The sequence below is a fragment of the Canis lupus genome, chromosome 27 (genome assembly GCF_003254725.2).
Source record: "Canis lupus dingo isolate Sandy chromosome 27, ASM325472v2, whole genome shotgun sequence".
Taxonomy (NCBI): domain Eukaryota; kingdom Metazoa; phylum Chordata; class Mammalia; order Carnivora; family Canidae; genus Canis; species Canis lupus.
The window spans coordinates 35,759,623-35,778,211 of NC_064269.1; the positions used below are offsets into that span (position 1 = coordinate 35,759,623).

The 18,589-nt window shown below is 38.0% G+C and overlaps 1 protein-coding gene across 1 annotated transcript in view; it reads left to right on the forward strand.

Annotated features, from left to right (window-relative positions):
- Positions 1-3,599: 3,599 nt before the first annotated feature.
- LOC112665383 (uncharacterized) overlaps positions 3,600-18,589 on the forward strand; it is a 49,915-nt gene continuing 34,925 nt past the window's right edge. Inside the window, exons 1-6 of the mRNA XM_049102494.1 lie at positions 3,600-3,748; positions 3,780-3,982; positions 4,188-4,318; positions 9,033-9,077; positions 13,299-13,399; positions 13,633-13,733. Coding sequence (XP_048958451.1) covers positions 3,600-3,748; positions 3,780-3,982; positions 4,188-4,318; positions 9,033-9,077; positions 13,299-13,399; positions 13,633-13,733 — 730 coding nt within the window. The remainder of the gene's footprint in view (positions 3,749-3,779; positions 3,983-4,187; positions 4,319-9,032; positions 9,078-13,298; positions 13,400-13,632; positions 13,734-18,589) is intronic.

Here is an 18,589-nt window from a genome sequence, read left to right on the forward strand (position 1 = left end):
AATTGGTTAATTCACAAGCTGTACATTTTATCATACATTGTCACCTCAGGACATCCAAAAAGCTTAGATGTTGCAAAATAACGAAACTTCTCCACAACAAACACAGGTACTTCATAAAAACATACATATAGACCTATGGTTATAACCTAAAACTGTCTTCTAGATGTGGAGATACTAGCAAAAAGCCCTTCCCTTCACCCCTCCTCTGTTCCCTCCACCATATTAACGACTAAGTATAGGACTACATCTAGCTCTAAGAAGTGGATTAACAGACACTCCCAGAACAGTCCTTCCTAAAAACTAACAAAAGGACATTTATAAAGGGATTATTTTACTACCTCTACTTTTAAACAGAATTTTAGTCTAAAGACTCAAGGGCACAGAACGCTTCTCTTCTCACTTCTTCCCTGCCCCTGTCCCCCAGTGAACAGTCAGCATATTCTCCAAGACAGGTTTAACAATTCCATTCCCAAAATAACAACCATTCCTGTAAATTAATAAAGGGTGTTGTTACTTTAACTCTCTCTACTCCTAACATGTTGTTCACTTTCAAACATCCAGAATACTAGATGTTTCAAGTTAAGTATTTAAAATTTGCCCACTACATACATAGTAGCACTGAAAGAACATTCTGGCCTAACCCTTCCTCTTCTCATCTATATCAACCTAGTGAAAAGTATAAGCATCTGTAATGCTTAGAGGGGATTTAACAATTTCACTTCTAGTTTTCAGAATAGTCTTTCCTATGAATTTAAACACAAAGTGTACACTATGTATTTGTTTACTACTTTTGTCATACACTGGCAACCTCTTCAACATCTAGAAAGACTAGATGTTGTAAATTAGGACTCATTTGTCCTTTATATACACTATATACATAGCTAAGTACAACAAAATGCAGACCTACAGGACAATGGTTAATCCCACCTAACTATAAACATACTGGTGTAAAGCCCTTTGCACTTTCTTCTCCTTTCTCCCTGAACCAGCACAGATATATAATGTGTGCTGCTCTGAGAGGTGGTTTGATCACTTTGATCATACCATTTTCAAAAGATTGTATTTCATATGAATTTTAACAAAAGGATTATCTACAAGATGTGTTATTTTACTACCTCTACTTTTAACATACTTTGTGCACTTCTAAACATCTAGAAAGGCTAGATGTTTCAAATAAGGACTTAAAGTTGTCCACTATATACACAGTAGTGTTGAATAAACTACACACATGTAACAATGGGTTATATCTGAAAGTGTCTTCTGCATAGGAACATTCTAGTCTAGAACCCTTCATTTCTCCCTTCTCTCCACCGCCAACCCAGAGGGTGAGTAGACAGGCACATGTCACTGAGATGTGACTACAATGTTATCTCTCAAAGTCCTTTTCAGAAGACAGCCTTTCAATGAATTTTAACACAAAGTGTACAAAATGTGTTAGTTTACTAACTCTACTTTTGTCATACATTGGCAACCTCTTTAATATCTAGAGACTAGATGTTATAAAATTAGGACCTATTTGTCCAGTATATATACAATATATACAGTCGAGTTGAATGCACATAACATATATCGCAATGGATAGCTGAAATTTCCTAGCACACACTAGCAAAAAATCTTTTGCAATTTCTTCCCTCCCACCTCCCTCAAACCACTGAACAAGTATACTGTTCAGAGAGGTGGTTTTAGCAATTCTATTTCCATAGATAATATTTCCCATGAGTCTTTAAAAGCTATTTACAAGAAGCGTTACTCTACTTCTAAATACATCAAGCATTTCTAAATATCTAGAAAGACTAGATATTTCACATAAGAATAACTTGTCCACTGTGTACATAGCACTGTTAAATAGAATTGCACACACCTAACAACAGGTATAATCTGAGGTATCTTCTAAATATGACCACCATTTTGGCCTAAACTATTCCCTCCCTCACTTCCTTCTCTCCCCCACTAATCCAGTAGACAAGTATAGACATGTGTAATGCTTAAAGGTGGTTGAACAAATTCATATCCAAAAGTTATTTACAGAAGAAAAGCTTTCCTTTGAATTTCAACACAATGTGTACAGAATGTGCTAATTTAACCACTTTGTCATACACTGGCAACCTCTTTAACATCTAGAGACTAGATGTTGCAAAACTAGGACTCATTTGTCCATTATATACACTATATACACAGCAAAATAAAATGCACAGACCATACAAAAAATGGTTTTGTCTGAAAATGTCCAACTATGAACACACAAGCATATTACCTTTTGCAATTCTTTCCCTTCCACCTCCTCCAAACCACTGAATATACATGATAGCCTATACTGCTCAGAGGTGGTTTAACAGTTCCACTCCCAAGAGTTATTTCCTATGAATTTTAGCAAAAAGATATTTACAGAGAGATATTTTACTACCTCTACATTTAACATACGTTGGGCACTTCTAAACATCTAGACAGACTAGATGTTTTAAATAAGGACTTAATGTGTCCACTATATACATAGCAGTCTTGAATAAACTGCACATGTGTAACAGTTATAATCTGAAAGTGTCTTCAAAATAAGAACATTCTAGCCTAAGACTAACTCTTCCCTTCTTTCTCCACCAGCCCAGTGGGCTATAATGCTCCAATTTTCAGAAGACAATCTTCCTAATAATTTTAACACAAAATGTACAAAACATATTAGTTTACTATTTTTGTCATACACTGGCAACCTCTTTAACATCTAGAAAAGACTAGATGTTGAAAATTAGGATTCATTTGTCCAGTATATACACTATACACACAGCTAAGTAAAACAAAATGCAGGAACATAAAGGACAATGGTTAATCTTCCCTCGCCATAAACACACCGGCAAAGCTCTTTGCACTTCCTTCTCCTCCCTCTTCCTTTGAACCAGTGCACAAACACAATGCATACTATTCAAAGAGGTGGTTTGGCTATTCATCGCAAATTAAACAGCATTTCCTATGAATGTCAACGAAGATATTTACAAAATGTATTTTTACTACCTCTATTTTTAACATGTATCAGGCACTTCAGAACATCTAGAAAGACTAGATATTTGACAAAGGTACTTAGCGTTGTCAACTATATACACAGTAGTTGAGGAATAAGATGCACACACAAAACAATGGTTATAATGTGAAAATGTCTTCTCTAAGTATGACCAGTCTGGCACAGAACCTTCTTTTCTTCCTCCTCAAGGTCGTCTACTTCATGTCCTCTTACCCACTGCACAAACGTGAACGTGTGTTGCTCCTGATGTCGCTTCTAGAAGTGATCTAACAATTCCATTTCAAAAAGTCATTTCCAAAAGACATTTCTATGATTTAAAAACAAAAACAAAACAAAAAACCAAACAGGCATTTACAAGACGTATGATTTTCTAACTCTACTTTATCATATGTCGGCAGCCTCTTTACATCTAGAAGGCCTAGATGTGGCAAAAGTTTTCTTTTGAAAAGGTTGGGGGGTAAGTTGAGAGCAGCTTTTTCAAATTATATACACAGGCCTTCTACAAACGGCCAGGAAATCTTCCCAAAGGGTGGTCTTCCTACTGGCCAAACGCGGTTCGTAATTCTCCCATTTCGATCTTCCGACAGCAATGTCTGTAGAACGAAGACCAACCGCCTTTGGCCCATCAACTGTTCCACCCGTCGCCGACCGGGGCGGGGAGCGGGGGGCGGGGAGCGGGGGTGTGGGGAGGAGCTTCGCTCACCTTCTGGCCGTTAGGGCCTCTGTCCACTGTTGGCCGTAGGTGACGTTTCATCCACCTGGGACGGAGTGGTCATCCCGGGGCCCGGGTCTGTGGGGCGCCAAAGCCCGAGGGCAGGGCGGCCGAGCTTACGTCCGCGCGGAGACCCGCCTGCTCAGGCCCTCCGAGGTCCCAAGGGCCGGCCGGGCGTTTGAGCGGCCGCCATATTGTTCTCACCCCGCCACGCCCGACGTCCAAAGGCTCCGGCCGGGCTGGCTGGGCGGGGGCTTCGCGTAGGCTCCGCAGAGCTGGGCCGGGAGAGTGGGCAGCCAGCGAGGTCCCGCTCCCAGAGGCCGCAGCCCTGGGCGCCGGGGTGGGGGTGGGGGTGGGGAGAGGCTCACAACTGCTGCAAAGTGTGGGCCTGGCCGGGGGGCAGCTGCGGCGAGGGCGCTGGGTGTCTGCAGGTCCGAGCTCCTGACCTCTCCTTGGGCCCCCCAGTTCACGCCCCGCCTCAGGCCCGAGGGCCTGGAGGGCCCGGGACCGACCGCCCTGCGCTTCTCACCTCGCTTTCTGCCGGACTCCTTTATATTCTTAAACATCTACTGAATTCCTCCACTCCACAGCCTCTGGTAAAGAACATTCTACTCTTTACAAGGTCAATGTTTTAGATTCTACATGCGACACCATACAGATTTGTCTCTCTCTGACTTTTGGCACTTAATATGATGCCTTCAAGGGTCATCCCTTTGTCACAAATGGCAAGATTTCCTTTTTCTCATGACTGAATAATATTTCAATGTGTATATATATATCTTTGTGTGGTGGGGCATGTATCTGTATACGTTTGACATATCCTTTATATATCTAACGCCTGATACTTAGGTTCTTTTCATAAATTGGCTATTGTGAATAATGTTGCAATGAGCATGAGTGTGCAGATACGTTTGAGGTGTTAAGTTCCTCTAAATATATACATAAGAATGACATTACTGATTTATATGGTAGTTTTTACTTTTTTTTAAATTTTTTAAAAAATTTATTTATGATAGTCACAGAGAGAGAGAGAGAGAGAGAGAGAGAGAGAGGCAGAGACATAGGCAGAGGGAGAAGCAGGCTCCATGCACCGGGAGCCCGATGTGGGATTCGATCCTGGGTCTCCAGGATCGCGCCCTGGGCCAAAGGCAGGCGCCAAACCGCTGCGCCACCCAGGGATCCCGGTAGTTTTTACTTTTAATGTCTTAAAAGCTGCCATACTATTTCCATTGTGGCAGCACTGATTTACAGTTCTCCAAAGGATTTCATTTTCTTCAAATCCTCACCAATATCAAGCATCTCTTGTCTTTCTGGAGAAAAAAAAAAAACCTTTTTTTTTTTTTTTTTTGAAAATACCATTCTAACAGGCATGAGGTGATATTTCCTTATTTTGATTTCCATTTCCATGATAATTAGTGATTTTGAACACTTTTCATGTACCTATTGGCCATTTGTATGTCTTCAGAAAAATGTCTACTCAGGTCCTTTGATCATCTTTTATTTTATTTTATTTTTTTTTTAAGATTTTATTTATTTATTTATTCATGAAAGACTGAGAGACAGAGAGAGAGAGAGCGCGCCAGAGACAAAGGCAGAGGGAGAAGCAGGCTCCATGCACCGGGAGCCCGATGTGGGATTCGATCCCGGGTCACCAGGATCGCGCCCTGGGCCAAAGGCAGGCGCCAAACTGCTGCGCCACCCAGGGATCCCTGATCATCTTTTATATTGGGTTATTTTCTTTCTTTATATTGCATTATATGAATTCTTTATATATTTTGGATTATAGTCCCTCATCCTATGTATAGTTTACAAATATTTTCTCCTTTTCTGTACATTATTCTTTCAACTATGGATTCCTTCCTTTTATGGGCAGAAAATCTTCAGTTTAATGCACTCTTACTTTTTAAATTAGTTGTTGTTCCTTGTAGTTTTGGTGACTTCTACATGAAATCATTGCCTATGCCAATGTCAAGGATATTTTTTCCCTTTTGCCTCTACCAGTGATTTTATATTTTCATATATTTTTATGTTACTTATTTTTGTCTTTTTCTCTAAGCTCGAAGAATTCCCTTTAGCATTTCTGTAGAGCAGGTCTAATGGTTAAAATTTCTTTTAACATGCCGTTTAATAGACCACCACTGGAGTCATTCTGCTGCTCTCCTTGACTGCCATTTGGGTTAGAGCTAGAATTTTGACACTCCATACCACGGATGCTGGGGAAGTCTTCTTCATTTCTGAATGACAGCCTAGTTGAGTGAGATACTCTAAGTTGACAGATCAAGGGATATATCATCCCACTCTACCCTGTTTTTCCATGGGAAGAAGTTCTTGCTGAGAGAATCTTTTTTGGTGTCTGCTATGGCATGTTGATATCAGAGCCCTTAAAGCAGTATTAGAATTGTCACTCAGGATCAGGCGCAGATGGAGCTACCATAGTCACTGCATGTTGGTGCACAGGTTGACTTGTTGTGGCTGTGGCACTTGTGTCTAAGGTAGAGACATCTGCAGGTATTCCCTACAAACTGTACTTGAATCTCAGGGACTCAATACTGTGACTCCAGCTGGCTGGAGGAATGTAACAGTGACATGGACTCTGGGATGAAAAGGTTCAATGGGAGCTTAGGCCCAGGAGGAGGGTATAGTAGTAGTAGCATAGTTTGAGGATACCAAGTCCAAGTTTCAATCTGTCCCAAGTAGCAGTCACAAGATAGCAGCAGCATGATTCAGTGGGAGTTTGTTAAAGCCATGTGTCAGGACTCAGGGAGGTAGGCACAGAGGTCTACCAGCACAGCCTCTAATGACAGTTCTTCAAGCTGTGACCTGGGAGCTGAAAATATGTCTTGAGATGCAGCAGTAGTATATGAGCAATGAGGATTTAGAGCCCTGCTATGAAACCACAGATTGGGCTCAAGGCAGTGGGAGCTTGATGGGTCAGAACTTGGAGCTTCCACAGGTGTAAGAAAGGGTCCAGATAGCAGTAACCTACTTTTAAAAATGGCAGTAAGAATCCAGGCCTGGGATGGGGATGGGATTTAGAACAACAGGAGCACCTTTTACAATAAAAACCCAAAATTATAACATGGAACCCAGTGGCTGGGGCTCAGGGTAGCAGCAGCATGCATCACTAGTGATAGTGATATGGCTATCATAGCATATCTTAGGACTTGGGGCAAGTGTCAGGGTAGCAGAGGCTGCTCCAGTATTGGTGAGACAAAGACCATCTTGGGACTGGGGTGGGCAAAAACCATAAGCAGCTCTAGTCTTACATATGATGAGGTACTGTGGTGCCCAGTCCCTAAAAGCAGTAATTGGGGCCCCTGAAAGCAAGTCTCCCCTTAGCAGTAGCTCCAGCCTCTGGGAGTAGATGTTGGGTGGGGCACTCTGGGATGTTCCAACAAGCAGGATCAGCATTGGTGGGGCATCTCTGTGACAAAAGCTACAGATGTTCACAAAGATGAAGCTTGCTGGATTCTCCTGCTCTCCTCTGCATGTGGTCACTCCCTCTGAGGGGATTCCTCCAAGTGTCAGGTGGCTCTCAACTGGGGGATTTTGTTTTACATGCAAAATGCTTGCTTTCCTTTCAATGGCACCATCCTGGACTTTTGCACTCCACCAGGTTTTTTCTGCTTCTTTGTTGTCTAGAGCTTTTCCTGAGCCATTTTTAGTTTGAATTTGTTTAGTGATTGTTCTTACTGGGTTTTGTGAGGCAAATAAGCATTGGGACCTCCTAGCCCTCCATCTTCACACATATTAACTGATCACCATATTTTTCAATTAATTCTGTCTAAATTCTCACAAATATTTTCAGTTAGCTCTAAGAAAGCTAATTTCTTCCCCTTAATTATTACATGTATGCCTCAACTTTTCAAAAATTTTCCTATGTCACTGCTTTTCTTTTATGTCACTGCTTTTATGAAATACCTATGTTAGTACCAGTTTTTGATGAACAACAGAAATCTGAAGGGGATTGTTGCTTTTAGGGCCCAAAGCAAAAAAGAGAGAACTGTGTTCAGTGCTAGTTTTGCTGTTATAGAGGCAGTCCACACTGTAAGCAGCAAGAATGGCCTCATCAAGTTTCTTCCTCAAAACTATACTTAGCATCTCAGTATCAATCATAACTTTGAACAGTGTTTTTGAGGATCTGTGTTTTATTTCAATTTATTTTGCACATCCATTAGCATGATGTGTCTTAGGTATCAGAATAGCCTAAGAGAGGTTATTTTTTGGATCAGCGAATGCTCAACAATTTTTCCATATAAATTAATAGTAATCACTTCCTCAATTTACATCACTTCAGCATAGGAAAAAGTTTCATTGGAACCTTCTGCTTTCAGATAGATTGGGGAAACCTGCACTTCACGGTTTTGTACTGAATCCATCTAGCATTGGTTTCTGAACACCAATTATTCATGTCTTTTCCTACACTGCATTCATGATTCCAAATCAGTGACTTGAAAGGAAGCATTCATGTTGACTTTGCACACAAAAACTAACAGATGCTAAAAATAAGGTATAGATACAACTATATAGTGATACAGTGATGCCTTTAAATAATCTTAACTTTTAAGGAAATTATGAGTCAAAAATACAAAGATTTTAAATTTGTTAACATACTCACCATTTCTGCTGATTTATTCCTTCTTGTGTATTTGTGTTACTACCTAGCATCATTTATATTTAGCTTGAAGAACATTTTTGGAGAGAGGTCTATTAAGAAATTCTCTTAAGTTTTGTGCTCCTTATGGGGTCTTTATGTACCTTCTTTTATTTATTTTTAAGATTTTTTTCACTTCTTCAAAGGCAGGGGGAGTTGCAGAAAAAGAGGGAGAAAAATTCTCAAGCACACTTCCCACTGAGCACAGAGTCTAGCACTGGACTGGATCGCAGGACCCTGAGATCCTGACATGAGCCAAAATCGAGAGTAAGATACTCAACCTACTGAGCCACCCAGGTGCAACTATGCACTTTCTTTTTTGAGAGACTATTTTGCAGGTACCTGGGTGGCTCAGTCAGTTAAGTGTCTGCCTTTGGCTCAGGCCATGATCCCAGCATCCTGGGATCCATTCCCACGTTGGGCTCCCTGCTCAGTGGAGAGCCTACTTCTTCCTCTCCTTCTGCTGCTCACCCTACTTGTTCTCTCTCTTTCTATCAAATAAATAAAATCTTAAAAAAAAATAAATGAAAGGCTGTTTTGCTAAATTTGTAATTCTTGTTTGACAAAGGTTTTTGTTTTTTTTGGGGGGGGGAGGGGAGGATTTTTGTGTAGAAACAAAGCTGATCTGTTTCTTGTTGTTGTTATTGTTGTTTCAGTACTTGAATTTGACCTTCCCTGTCTCTTATTGTTCATTGTTTCTGGTAAGAACTCATCTAATAATCCTACTGTTATTTTTTCCTAAATATAATGACTAGTTTTTCACTTGCTTCTGTCAAGATCACCTTTTTGGGTTTGTTTGCCTTTTATTTTTTGAGTTGTGGCAAAAAAAGTCCATATATCATAATTTACCACATTTCAGTGTTAAAAAATTAGACTTTTATTAGATCAGTTTTAGGTTCACAGGAAGACTCGACAAAGTGTAGAGATTTCCTATATTCTCCTACTGTCTCTGTGTCTATGCACACATAGTAGATAGATTCTCATTTTCAATTACTTTAAGTTTTATTTATTTTTTTTTAAAGATTTTATTTATTTATTCATGATAGTCACAGAGAGAGAGAGAGAGAGAGGCAGAGACACAGGCAGAGGGAGAAGCAGGCTCCATGCACCGGGAGCCCGACGTGGGATTCGATCCCGGGTCTCCAGGATCACGCCCCGGGCCAAAGGCAGGAGCCAAACCGCTGCGCCACCCAGGGATCCCTTACTTTAAGTTTTACTCTTGATTTTTTTTACTCGCACTTTATGAGAAATATGTAATGACATGTATCAACCTTTATGGAATTATAGAGAGTGGTTTCACTGCCTAAAAACATCCTCTGTGCTCCACCTAGCCATCCTTTCTTCCCTGCCAAATCCTATCAACCACTGATCTTTTTTGAGACCGTAGTTTTGTTATTTCCAGACTGTAATATAGTGGGAATCGTATACATTATCTCACATCTTATATTTACAATCAGGCATCTTAACTGACTTTAAGCATACAGTTTAGGAGTGCTAACTATGTTCACATTGTTGCATAAACAGATTTCTAGAACTTTAACCGTGTAAACCTGGAACTCTATACTCATTGAATAATAATTTCCCTTCTGTACTTTCCCCTTATCCTTAGTAATCACCATTCTTCTTTCTGTTTCTGATTTTGAATACCTTACATACTTCGTATAAGTGGAATCATATACTGTTTTGTGTAGGTGTGTATGTGACTGGATTATGTCACTTAGCCTAAAGTCTTGCAGTTTCATCCATATTGTAGCATGGAATAGGATTTCCTTCTTTTAAAGGCTGAATAATATTATATCCTTATGTATATTTTCTTAATCAACTGATCCCTCACTGGACATCTGTGCTGCTTCTACCACTTGGCTCTTGTGAATAATGCAGCAGTGAGCATGGATGTACAGATATCTCTTTGAAATCTTACTTTCAATTCTTTTATGTATTTTCCTTTATATAGGATTGCTGATTCATATGGTAATTCTATTTTAATTTCTTGAAGCAGCTCCATACTCTTCTTCATAATGGCTGACCAATTTATATTCCCAACAAGAGTGCACAACAGTCCTCTTTTTCTACCTCCTCACCAACACGTTTTTGATAAAATCCAACCTAAACAATATGAGGAGATATCTCTTTGGTTTTGATTTGCATTTCTCTGATCATTAGTGATATTGGGAATCTTTTCATAAATTTCTTGACCATTTGTATATTTTCTTTGGAAAAAGTGTCTATTCAATTCTTTTACCCATTTTTAATTGGGTTATTTGGGTTTTGTTTTTATTAATGATTTATGGGATTCCTTATAAATTTTGGATATGAATCTCTTGTTTGATGTATGATTTCCAAGTGTTGTTTTTTTTTTTCCCCCTCACTTTGCCTTTTCATTCTGTTGATCATGCCCCTTGTTGCACAGAAATGTCTTAGTTTGATGTAGCCCATTTGTGTATAATGGATTTTTTCCTTTGAGGTCTTTCCTTTTGGTAGCATGCTCAGGAAATCATTTCCAAATTTGATGTTACTTCTCTTCATGTTCTCTTAAAGGAATTTTATAGTTTTACATCTTATGTTTAAGTCTTTAGTCCATTTTGAATTAACTTCTGTATATGGTGACAATATAAGCATCCAGCTTCATTCTTTTGCATGCGGATAGTCAGTTTCCCATCACCATTTGTGAAAAATCCTATTTTTTTCCCATTTGAATGGCTTTGGTACTCATATCAAAAATTGATTAGACTGAATATATATGGATTGTGTATCTGGGTGTAATTTGAAGTTATTGGTTCCACAGAAGATTTAGGGCCTGGAGCTTTCTGTTCCTTTGTCTTGCTGATTGTATTCCCCCTCCAGTCTGAACTAGCATTCAGGTCAGGTATGGATTCTGTGGTAGATACAATTGTTTAATATTGCTGAAGGTGGAAGATCTATTGCTTATTTCCTGACTTTCACACTGACTTAAGTCACCTATTCCCTCAAAAGCATTTCTTGTCCGTGTTTACAAGTGTTTTTGGTCATTTCATTTTACATCAGTCTTGAGAGTTGGATTTGTATGTGCTTACTTATCCTATCAGTAGTTTGCTAGCCCTCTGGTGTCCATAAATATTTTTAAATGATATTTAATAAGCTTTTCCTTCATCATGACTTTAGATTGTTGTTCTGTTTTTTTATCTGCCTCTGCTGTGGGTTTGTAGTTAAACTTATGCTGGATTCCCTGAAACTGTTTCTAAGATCTCTAAACTGTTAATTTTTCTCTCTCTTCTTTCTCATCCTATGGGATGAATAATTTCTCAATTTCATCAACCTTTTCTACTGCATCTCAAATTTTCTGTAGAGCCAATAATTGAAGTTTTCATTTCAAGTATGAATTTATAAACTCAGAATTTTCTGTGGTTTATTCATATAGTTTTATTTCTCTATTGATATTTCCTACTTGTTATATTGCTGCCACCATATGTTCGTTTAACTATCTGAACATTGTTTTCTTTATAATTTACATATATTTATAAACATTACTTTAAAATACTTTTTTCCCTAATAAATCTAACATCTTCTCTCAGTAGAAATTTCTATTGACCTACACTTTCTCTTAGTATGGAAGATATTTTCCAACTTTTCTTCATTTTTCCTAAATTTTTAAAAAGGTTTATTTATTTTAGAGAGAGAAAGCTTACCCACATATGTGCGTGTAAATGAGGAGGGGCAGAGGGAGAGGAAGAGACAGAATGCAGGCAGACTTCATGAGTCTGAGTGTGGAGCCTGATATGGGGTTCAACCCTGAGATCATGACCTGAGCCAAAATCAAGAGTTGGCTGTTTAACCAAATAAGCCACCCAAGTGCCCCATTTCCTAATTTTTTCAGTAGACATTTTTGATAATATAGTTCAGTGAACATGTATTCTCTTTCCTTTTTCCTAGATTTATTATTTTTATAGTTGCATAGACTTTACTGCAGAATATTCTCCTCTAAAGTGGGCCTCCTGATACCTTTGTTCAGTTTTTCCAAATTCGTATTGTTTATTTTTATTTTTAACCTATATTCCTAGGGATTGTCCTTGTGATTTTGTAGCTTGGATCTCAACTGCTAAATTTTTAGAAGACTGTATTCAAATACTGCAAGTCAGTAAGACTTTCTCCCTCTTCCCTGTGATGTGTGTGCATGTGTGTGTGTGTGTGTGTGTGTGTGTATGTGAGGTTGGGAAGGGAGTACTCATAACTAGCACTTCTCAAGTCTTCTTCAGCTTTTACTTTCTATTCAGTTCATCTTGGTCTCCTCTCCCTGTGCACATATTTTTCCATCAGCTAACAGTATGTAGAGAGCTAATGTCATCTCTTCAGTCATACTTTTCCTACAGTACCTTCCCATTATACCTACGGGAGTCAGAGTCCTTGACACCAAACCACAACCTCTGACTAGAAAAGTATGGTTTTCCTCATTTGTACCAAGCAAAATCAGCACTTCGAGCTGAAAAATCAGTGTGCTATTTTGTCCCCTTCCCCACTGCTAATCAAGTCTGCCCTTGTGGCACCAGCACCATTCTTTTTCACACCTTCTCCAAATTGAATAAGCTACAGTTCTTGATCACTGAGCTAGGGTGAGTGGTGGGAGGTGTGAGAGTTGTCCTAGATAATAAGATGACAAATGTTCTTCTTCTCACTTGAAATATCTAGGACTGTTTCCAATATAAATATTTCATAAAATATTGTTAACCTTTGATAAATTTTCAGAATTCTGAAATTGTTGTCTTTGTAAATTTGTCATCTTCACTTACTCCTACTCATAAACTTTTAGAATGTGTCCAGTATGAAACATTGTATTATAATTTGAAAGATTCTATAGAGTAAGAAAGAATTAACTTTGTTACTAGAAAATTCAAATGAGTATAAGAACTTTTGTTTGATTTCTAATAAAATTTGTTTTCTCATAGTAGTTCTTGAAGTTTTTCACTAATACTTCATGGATTAGAGTCCCCCAAAGAAGAAATAGTAGTTCATCTGTGTGGCCAAAAGAATCAACATTTCTTTCCAAAGTGTAAGTTTCTTGAGAATTTTTGTATTTTGTGCCTTAAAAGAATTAATCTTACAAAGAAAAACAGCAATATGTGAACAATTATATAAACACAATTGTTGAAATGTTTTCTAAATGAATTGTATGAGAAATATTCAGACTTAGATATATTACTATTAGTTGTAATAAATTGTTACTTCATCAAAATATTATGGTATATATTGGTAGGACTAATGAGATAATTCTCTGTATTTCAGGTTTACAGCATCATCAAAGAGTGACCATACTTGTCCATATCTCAATTTTAACTTGAAGAAACATTTACCTTCATTATGCTCAATAATTAGAACATACATTTGTAAGCACCAGGCATTTTAGTTACTTAATTTTGGTATAATGTTATCTCACCATCTATAAAGAACATATTTTTAATTTCTTCAAAAGCCATACAATTATTTTTTCAGAATATTTTTCAGGTATAACTTTTCTTTTTTTTTTTAAGATTTTATTTATTTATTTATTCATGAGAGACACACACAGAGAGAGAGGCAGAGACACAGATAGAGGGAGAAGCAGGCTCCATGGAGGGAGCCTGATGTGGTACTCGATCCCGGGTCTCCAGGATCAGGCCCTGGGCTGAAGGCGGCGCTAAACTACTGAGCCACCTGGGCTGCCCCCAGGTATAATTTTTCAGAGCAATTTTATGTTCACAAAAATTTAAGAAGAAGGTACAGAGTTTTCCTCAATAGCTTCTGTCTGCACACCTACCTCTCCCCTGTTATTAATGTCATCCACTAGAATGGTTCATTCATTACCGAAAATGAACCTACATCAATGCATCATGAACACCCAAAGTCCAATTTGTACATAAGGTTTCACCCTCGGTGTTCTCAAACTATTTTTCATTATTTATTAGTATCAATGTAAAAAATGTATACTGAGGTACATATTATGCATTTCTTAAGCCTTTGCTATTTATTAAAATTAATTATATATGAATTAGAAATCATAACATTATTGTAAATTTCTCAATTAAGTGAATATCTATTCATATTTCCAAATTAATTGATTTTTTTTCTAACCCTTAAAGGGTCTGCAAATGAGGGTCGAACAGCCCATGGTGGCAGGATTACCGGTCAGAATGGAGTCAGGAGACAGAAACCAGGGGAAGCTTTATTATGTATTTGTAAGAGAAAATGTACTAAGAGCAAAGTCTACTAAGATTTAAAAAAATTATAAGGATACCTTAGGGGTAAAGGAGAGTACCCAAAGGACTGATCACTGGGAAGCCAGGTTTACCCTCTGAAGATGGGATTCAGATATCATTGAAGACAACGTGCCTACACACAGCTTCAAGGCAGACATGTTCATGGGATTGACCTGGGACAGTGCAGCTCCATAGTCCACAGGCTGAAATTGGTGAGGATGGATCTCAGGCTGTGACTGACAAGCAGGAAGAATGCCTGCCAGATTGTTAGGGGGGCACAGAGTAGAGGGCAGGAAGGATGACTGACTTTGGCCACAAAAACTTACTGGAGGCTGAATACATAGGACTTCCTGCATGCATGCAGCTGGGAACCAAGCCATAGTGGCCAAACTCCATGAAAACATCATGGAACCAGAAGAAGGGCCCTTTCTGCTGCAATGTGTCTTCATTGCCTCTTACTGACAAAACTCAACTTCATGTGAGCTGACAGGGGAAAGAATTGTATAGCACCTACCTCTATTTTCTGAGAATAGGGCAGTAAGGGATTCATTTGGAGCTAGGAGTGCTCAATTGTTAACAGACACTCAGATCATGCGACCACCACAGGGTGGCTATGAGTTTTTCACATCTGCCCCACTTTCTCAGAGAATGGAACCAAAGCGTACCTTCAGGATCTGTTTTACTGCAGCACCATCAAAGATTAGGTTCATTATTTGGTAGAGATTGGTCTTTCATTGGATAAAACTAGTGTCCTTTCATACTTTTTCCTGTGTCTTGTTTCCCTCTCTTGGATTTCAGATATATTGGAAGAGATTTTCTTTTTTTTAGTTCTCCACATCACCACCTCTGTTGTTCTTTACTGCTATGCTAAAAAATACTTTGATTCAAAAAATGTTAAATAAGAAAGAAAATGAGAGAAATAATAGTATAAAGATATTGGTGTAGAGCAAACAGCTAATTATTACCAGAATTCAGGACAAACTTTAGTACTTTGATAATGATTCAGAGATATATCTACCCTTATTCAATTATAAGAGGGCAAGAGATTCCTGGATTATTATTTGCAAAATAAATTCATACTTTATATATATTTATCTCTTTGAATATAGACATATTCTTTATATTCTCTGTACTTATTCCTTATACTCATATTGGGAAATTATATGACTATTCAAAAATAAATTTCATATAATATGTAAATGGAGCTATAACTAATTGCTAAAGTTGTGTTTGCATTGACATTTTAAAATAAGCATTTCTTCCTCATTCATCTGTGGCTTGGTTGGATTTTACTTGATCAAGGCTAAGCATGTACTTGACTCCAGACTACAGATTCAGCCCAGATGTTTTTTATGTATTTTATTCCTAGAGGAGCAGGCTACCTGGTATACAATCTTTTATGGCAGAGATTAGCAGCAAGCAGAAACTGCTTTTTAATGCCTAGACTCTGAACTCACAAACTATCACGTTTCCACTTATACTATATTGTGAAAACAAGACAAGTGGCCAAACTTATTATTGACTGCCTGCAAACTATATCTTTTCAAGGTGCTCAGGTGGAAGAAATGTAGACTCACTGAAAAATAACCTAATGTATCGTAATAACTCTAGGAATATTTTTCTCACTGTATTTCAAGAGATAGATTAGTCTGCAAAAGAAAAATAGTGGGAAATAGACGAAAAAAAATAATACTGTCTAACTTCCCACCTAGTTTTTTGTGTCTTTTGTATAGTGGTAAACATCATCTTATAGATGGTTTCACCAGAGTCTTTGATCAATTTACAAAAGGAGAATAAGCAGTATGGTATAAAGTTTAAAGGCACTGACAATGAAACCAAGTCACTTCAACATATTTTCTAAATGCATACTCTTAGCCCTGTGACTCAATTTTTATTTTATTTTATTTATTTATTCATGAGAGACACACACAGAGAGAGGCAGAGACACATGCAGGAGAAGCAGGCTCTATGCAGAGAGCCTGACATAGGACTCGATCCCGGATCTCCAGGATCAGGCCCTGAGCTGAAGGTGGCACTGAGCCACCCGGGCTGCCCTGTGACTCAATTATATAACTGCTCTGGCTCAGTTTCCTGTCCTGGAAAACATGATAGAAATAATATCTTATTCCAGAGTTACTTGAAGATTATTTGAACATTACCTTCTTGGTATACAGATATTTACTAGATCTCAGTCATTTTGACCAAAGAACTTGACATTTCTACACCAATCACCTATGGCATGATGACCCTAATTGTAGCCACCTCATAGGGCTGATCTGAGGAATCAATAATATGTCTAAAGTTCCTGAAAATAAATCCTAACCACATTATATTCTTACTATATGTGATCTCTTCATATTTTGCTTTCCAAAAGTTTATTAAAAGCTGTTTTCCAAGAAAACCCATGTTCTACAACTGTCTTCTTCCTTTCACCCAATGAGATAACCAGATATCAGAAATATAATCTGACTGAACCACATTGACCATCAAAGATGTTTGCATTTATTTTTTTAAGATTTTATTTATTTATTTGTGTGTGTGTGTGTGTGTGTGTGTGTGTGTGTGTGTGTGTGTGTGAGAAAGAGAGAGAGAGAGCATGAGCTGGGGAGAAGATCAAATAGAGAGGGAGAAGTAGGGAGCCTGATGTGGGACTGGATTCCAGCACCTTGGGGTCATGACCAGAGCTGAAATCAGATGCTTAACTGATGGAGCCATTCAAGTGCCCTTAAAGATGTTTGCATTTAAAAAGTCATTTGAGAAATTTAATACACCTCATATATGGACAGTAAAGTAACTCATTCTGGATATGTATTTCCTTTTTTGAAATCAAGTTGTAATTACTCTTCTTTCTCTTCTTGGTTAAGAACCCCAGTCTCCTCATCCAATGTGTTACGTGGACATATATAAATGCTGTCTCTTTTGGGTTTGAAGAATTTGAAAGGGATTGTCAAGATATGACAAGATAGCCTGTTGATTCTCAGATTTGGGGAACCTACCATGTCCAAGGAGAAGAAGATACTGAAATGTCTTCTTCCTTCCAGTTGGAGAATCACATCCACACATATGCATCTCTTACCACTGAAAATGGGGAAAGTTAAGAGAGAATTTGCTTAATACATTCTAATGTGGAACACCTCCCAATTTTCTCCCAAAGTATTTTTTCTAAACACATTCACAAAAAGGTGCCTAAGTCTTATATGTACTCCTGAGAAACCATATGAATTATTTGGTAAAATGACCTTGGGTTAGGAGATCCACCAAAAGCACTGAAGAGATATATATATGTAGGGAACAATATTAGGAGGGTGTTAATCAAGAGTGAATCCAGAATAGAAAGATCAATGCAGAAGTCAGGGATACAAAGATCAAAATGGTAGTTTTCTCTGTCTAACTTTCTGAGATTATACATTAGGTACTGAACATAAAGAGCTTGTTATTTTGGGTCCTCAGTACTAAATTTAGAAGGTGTTGCCCTTTTAAAATTTACTTTTGTTGCAGCAGAGCAGAAAAAGTATTCTTTGCAGGCAGCCAGTTCCAAGGAGAATGCAAGAAGAACCGGGTTGTGTCTGTCTAATATGTACCAAATTTGTTAATCTTAAAATTTTGTTTCCTGGTAGTAAATAAGTGTATAGTTGGGGATAAAAATCAGAGATTTGCACTAAAAACTGTTGCTCTACAATACATTTTATGAGGTTTTTCCCTTAAATACAATCACTGTTTTTTTGTGGGTCCTCCTAAGGCAACATGCAAAAATTTAGCTTGCATATACCCAAATGTATGGATTTGATAAGAATAATCCAGTCTAAGAGGGGAATAAAAATAATTTGTTCAATAGATCAATGTGATAACATCAAAGTTATGAAACACGTGTAATTAAGATCTTACAAGAAGAGGGAAACGTTTTGTAGAAAATTATTTGAACAAGTAATGGCCAGAACTATTTCAAATTTGTTGAAAAACAAGTGAAATCCAGGAAGGTCTGCAAAACCCAAATAAGATCAATATAT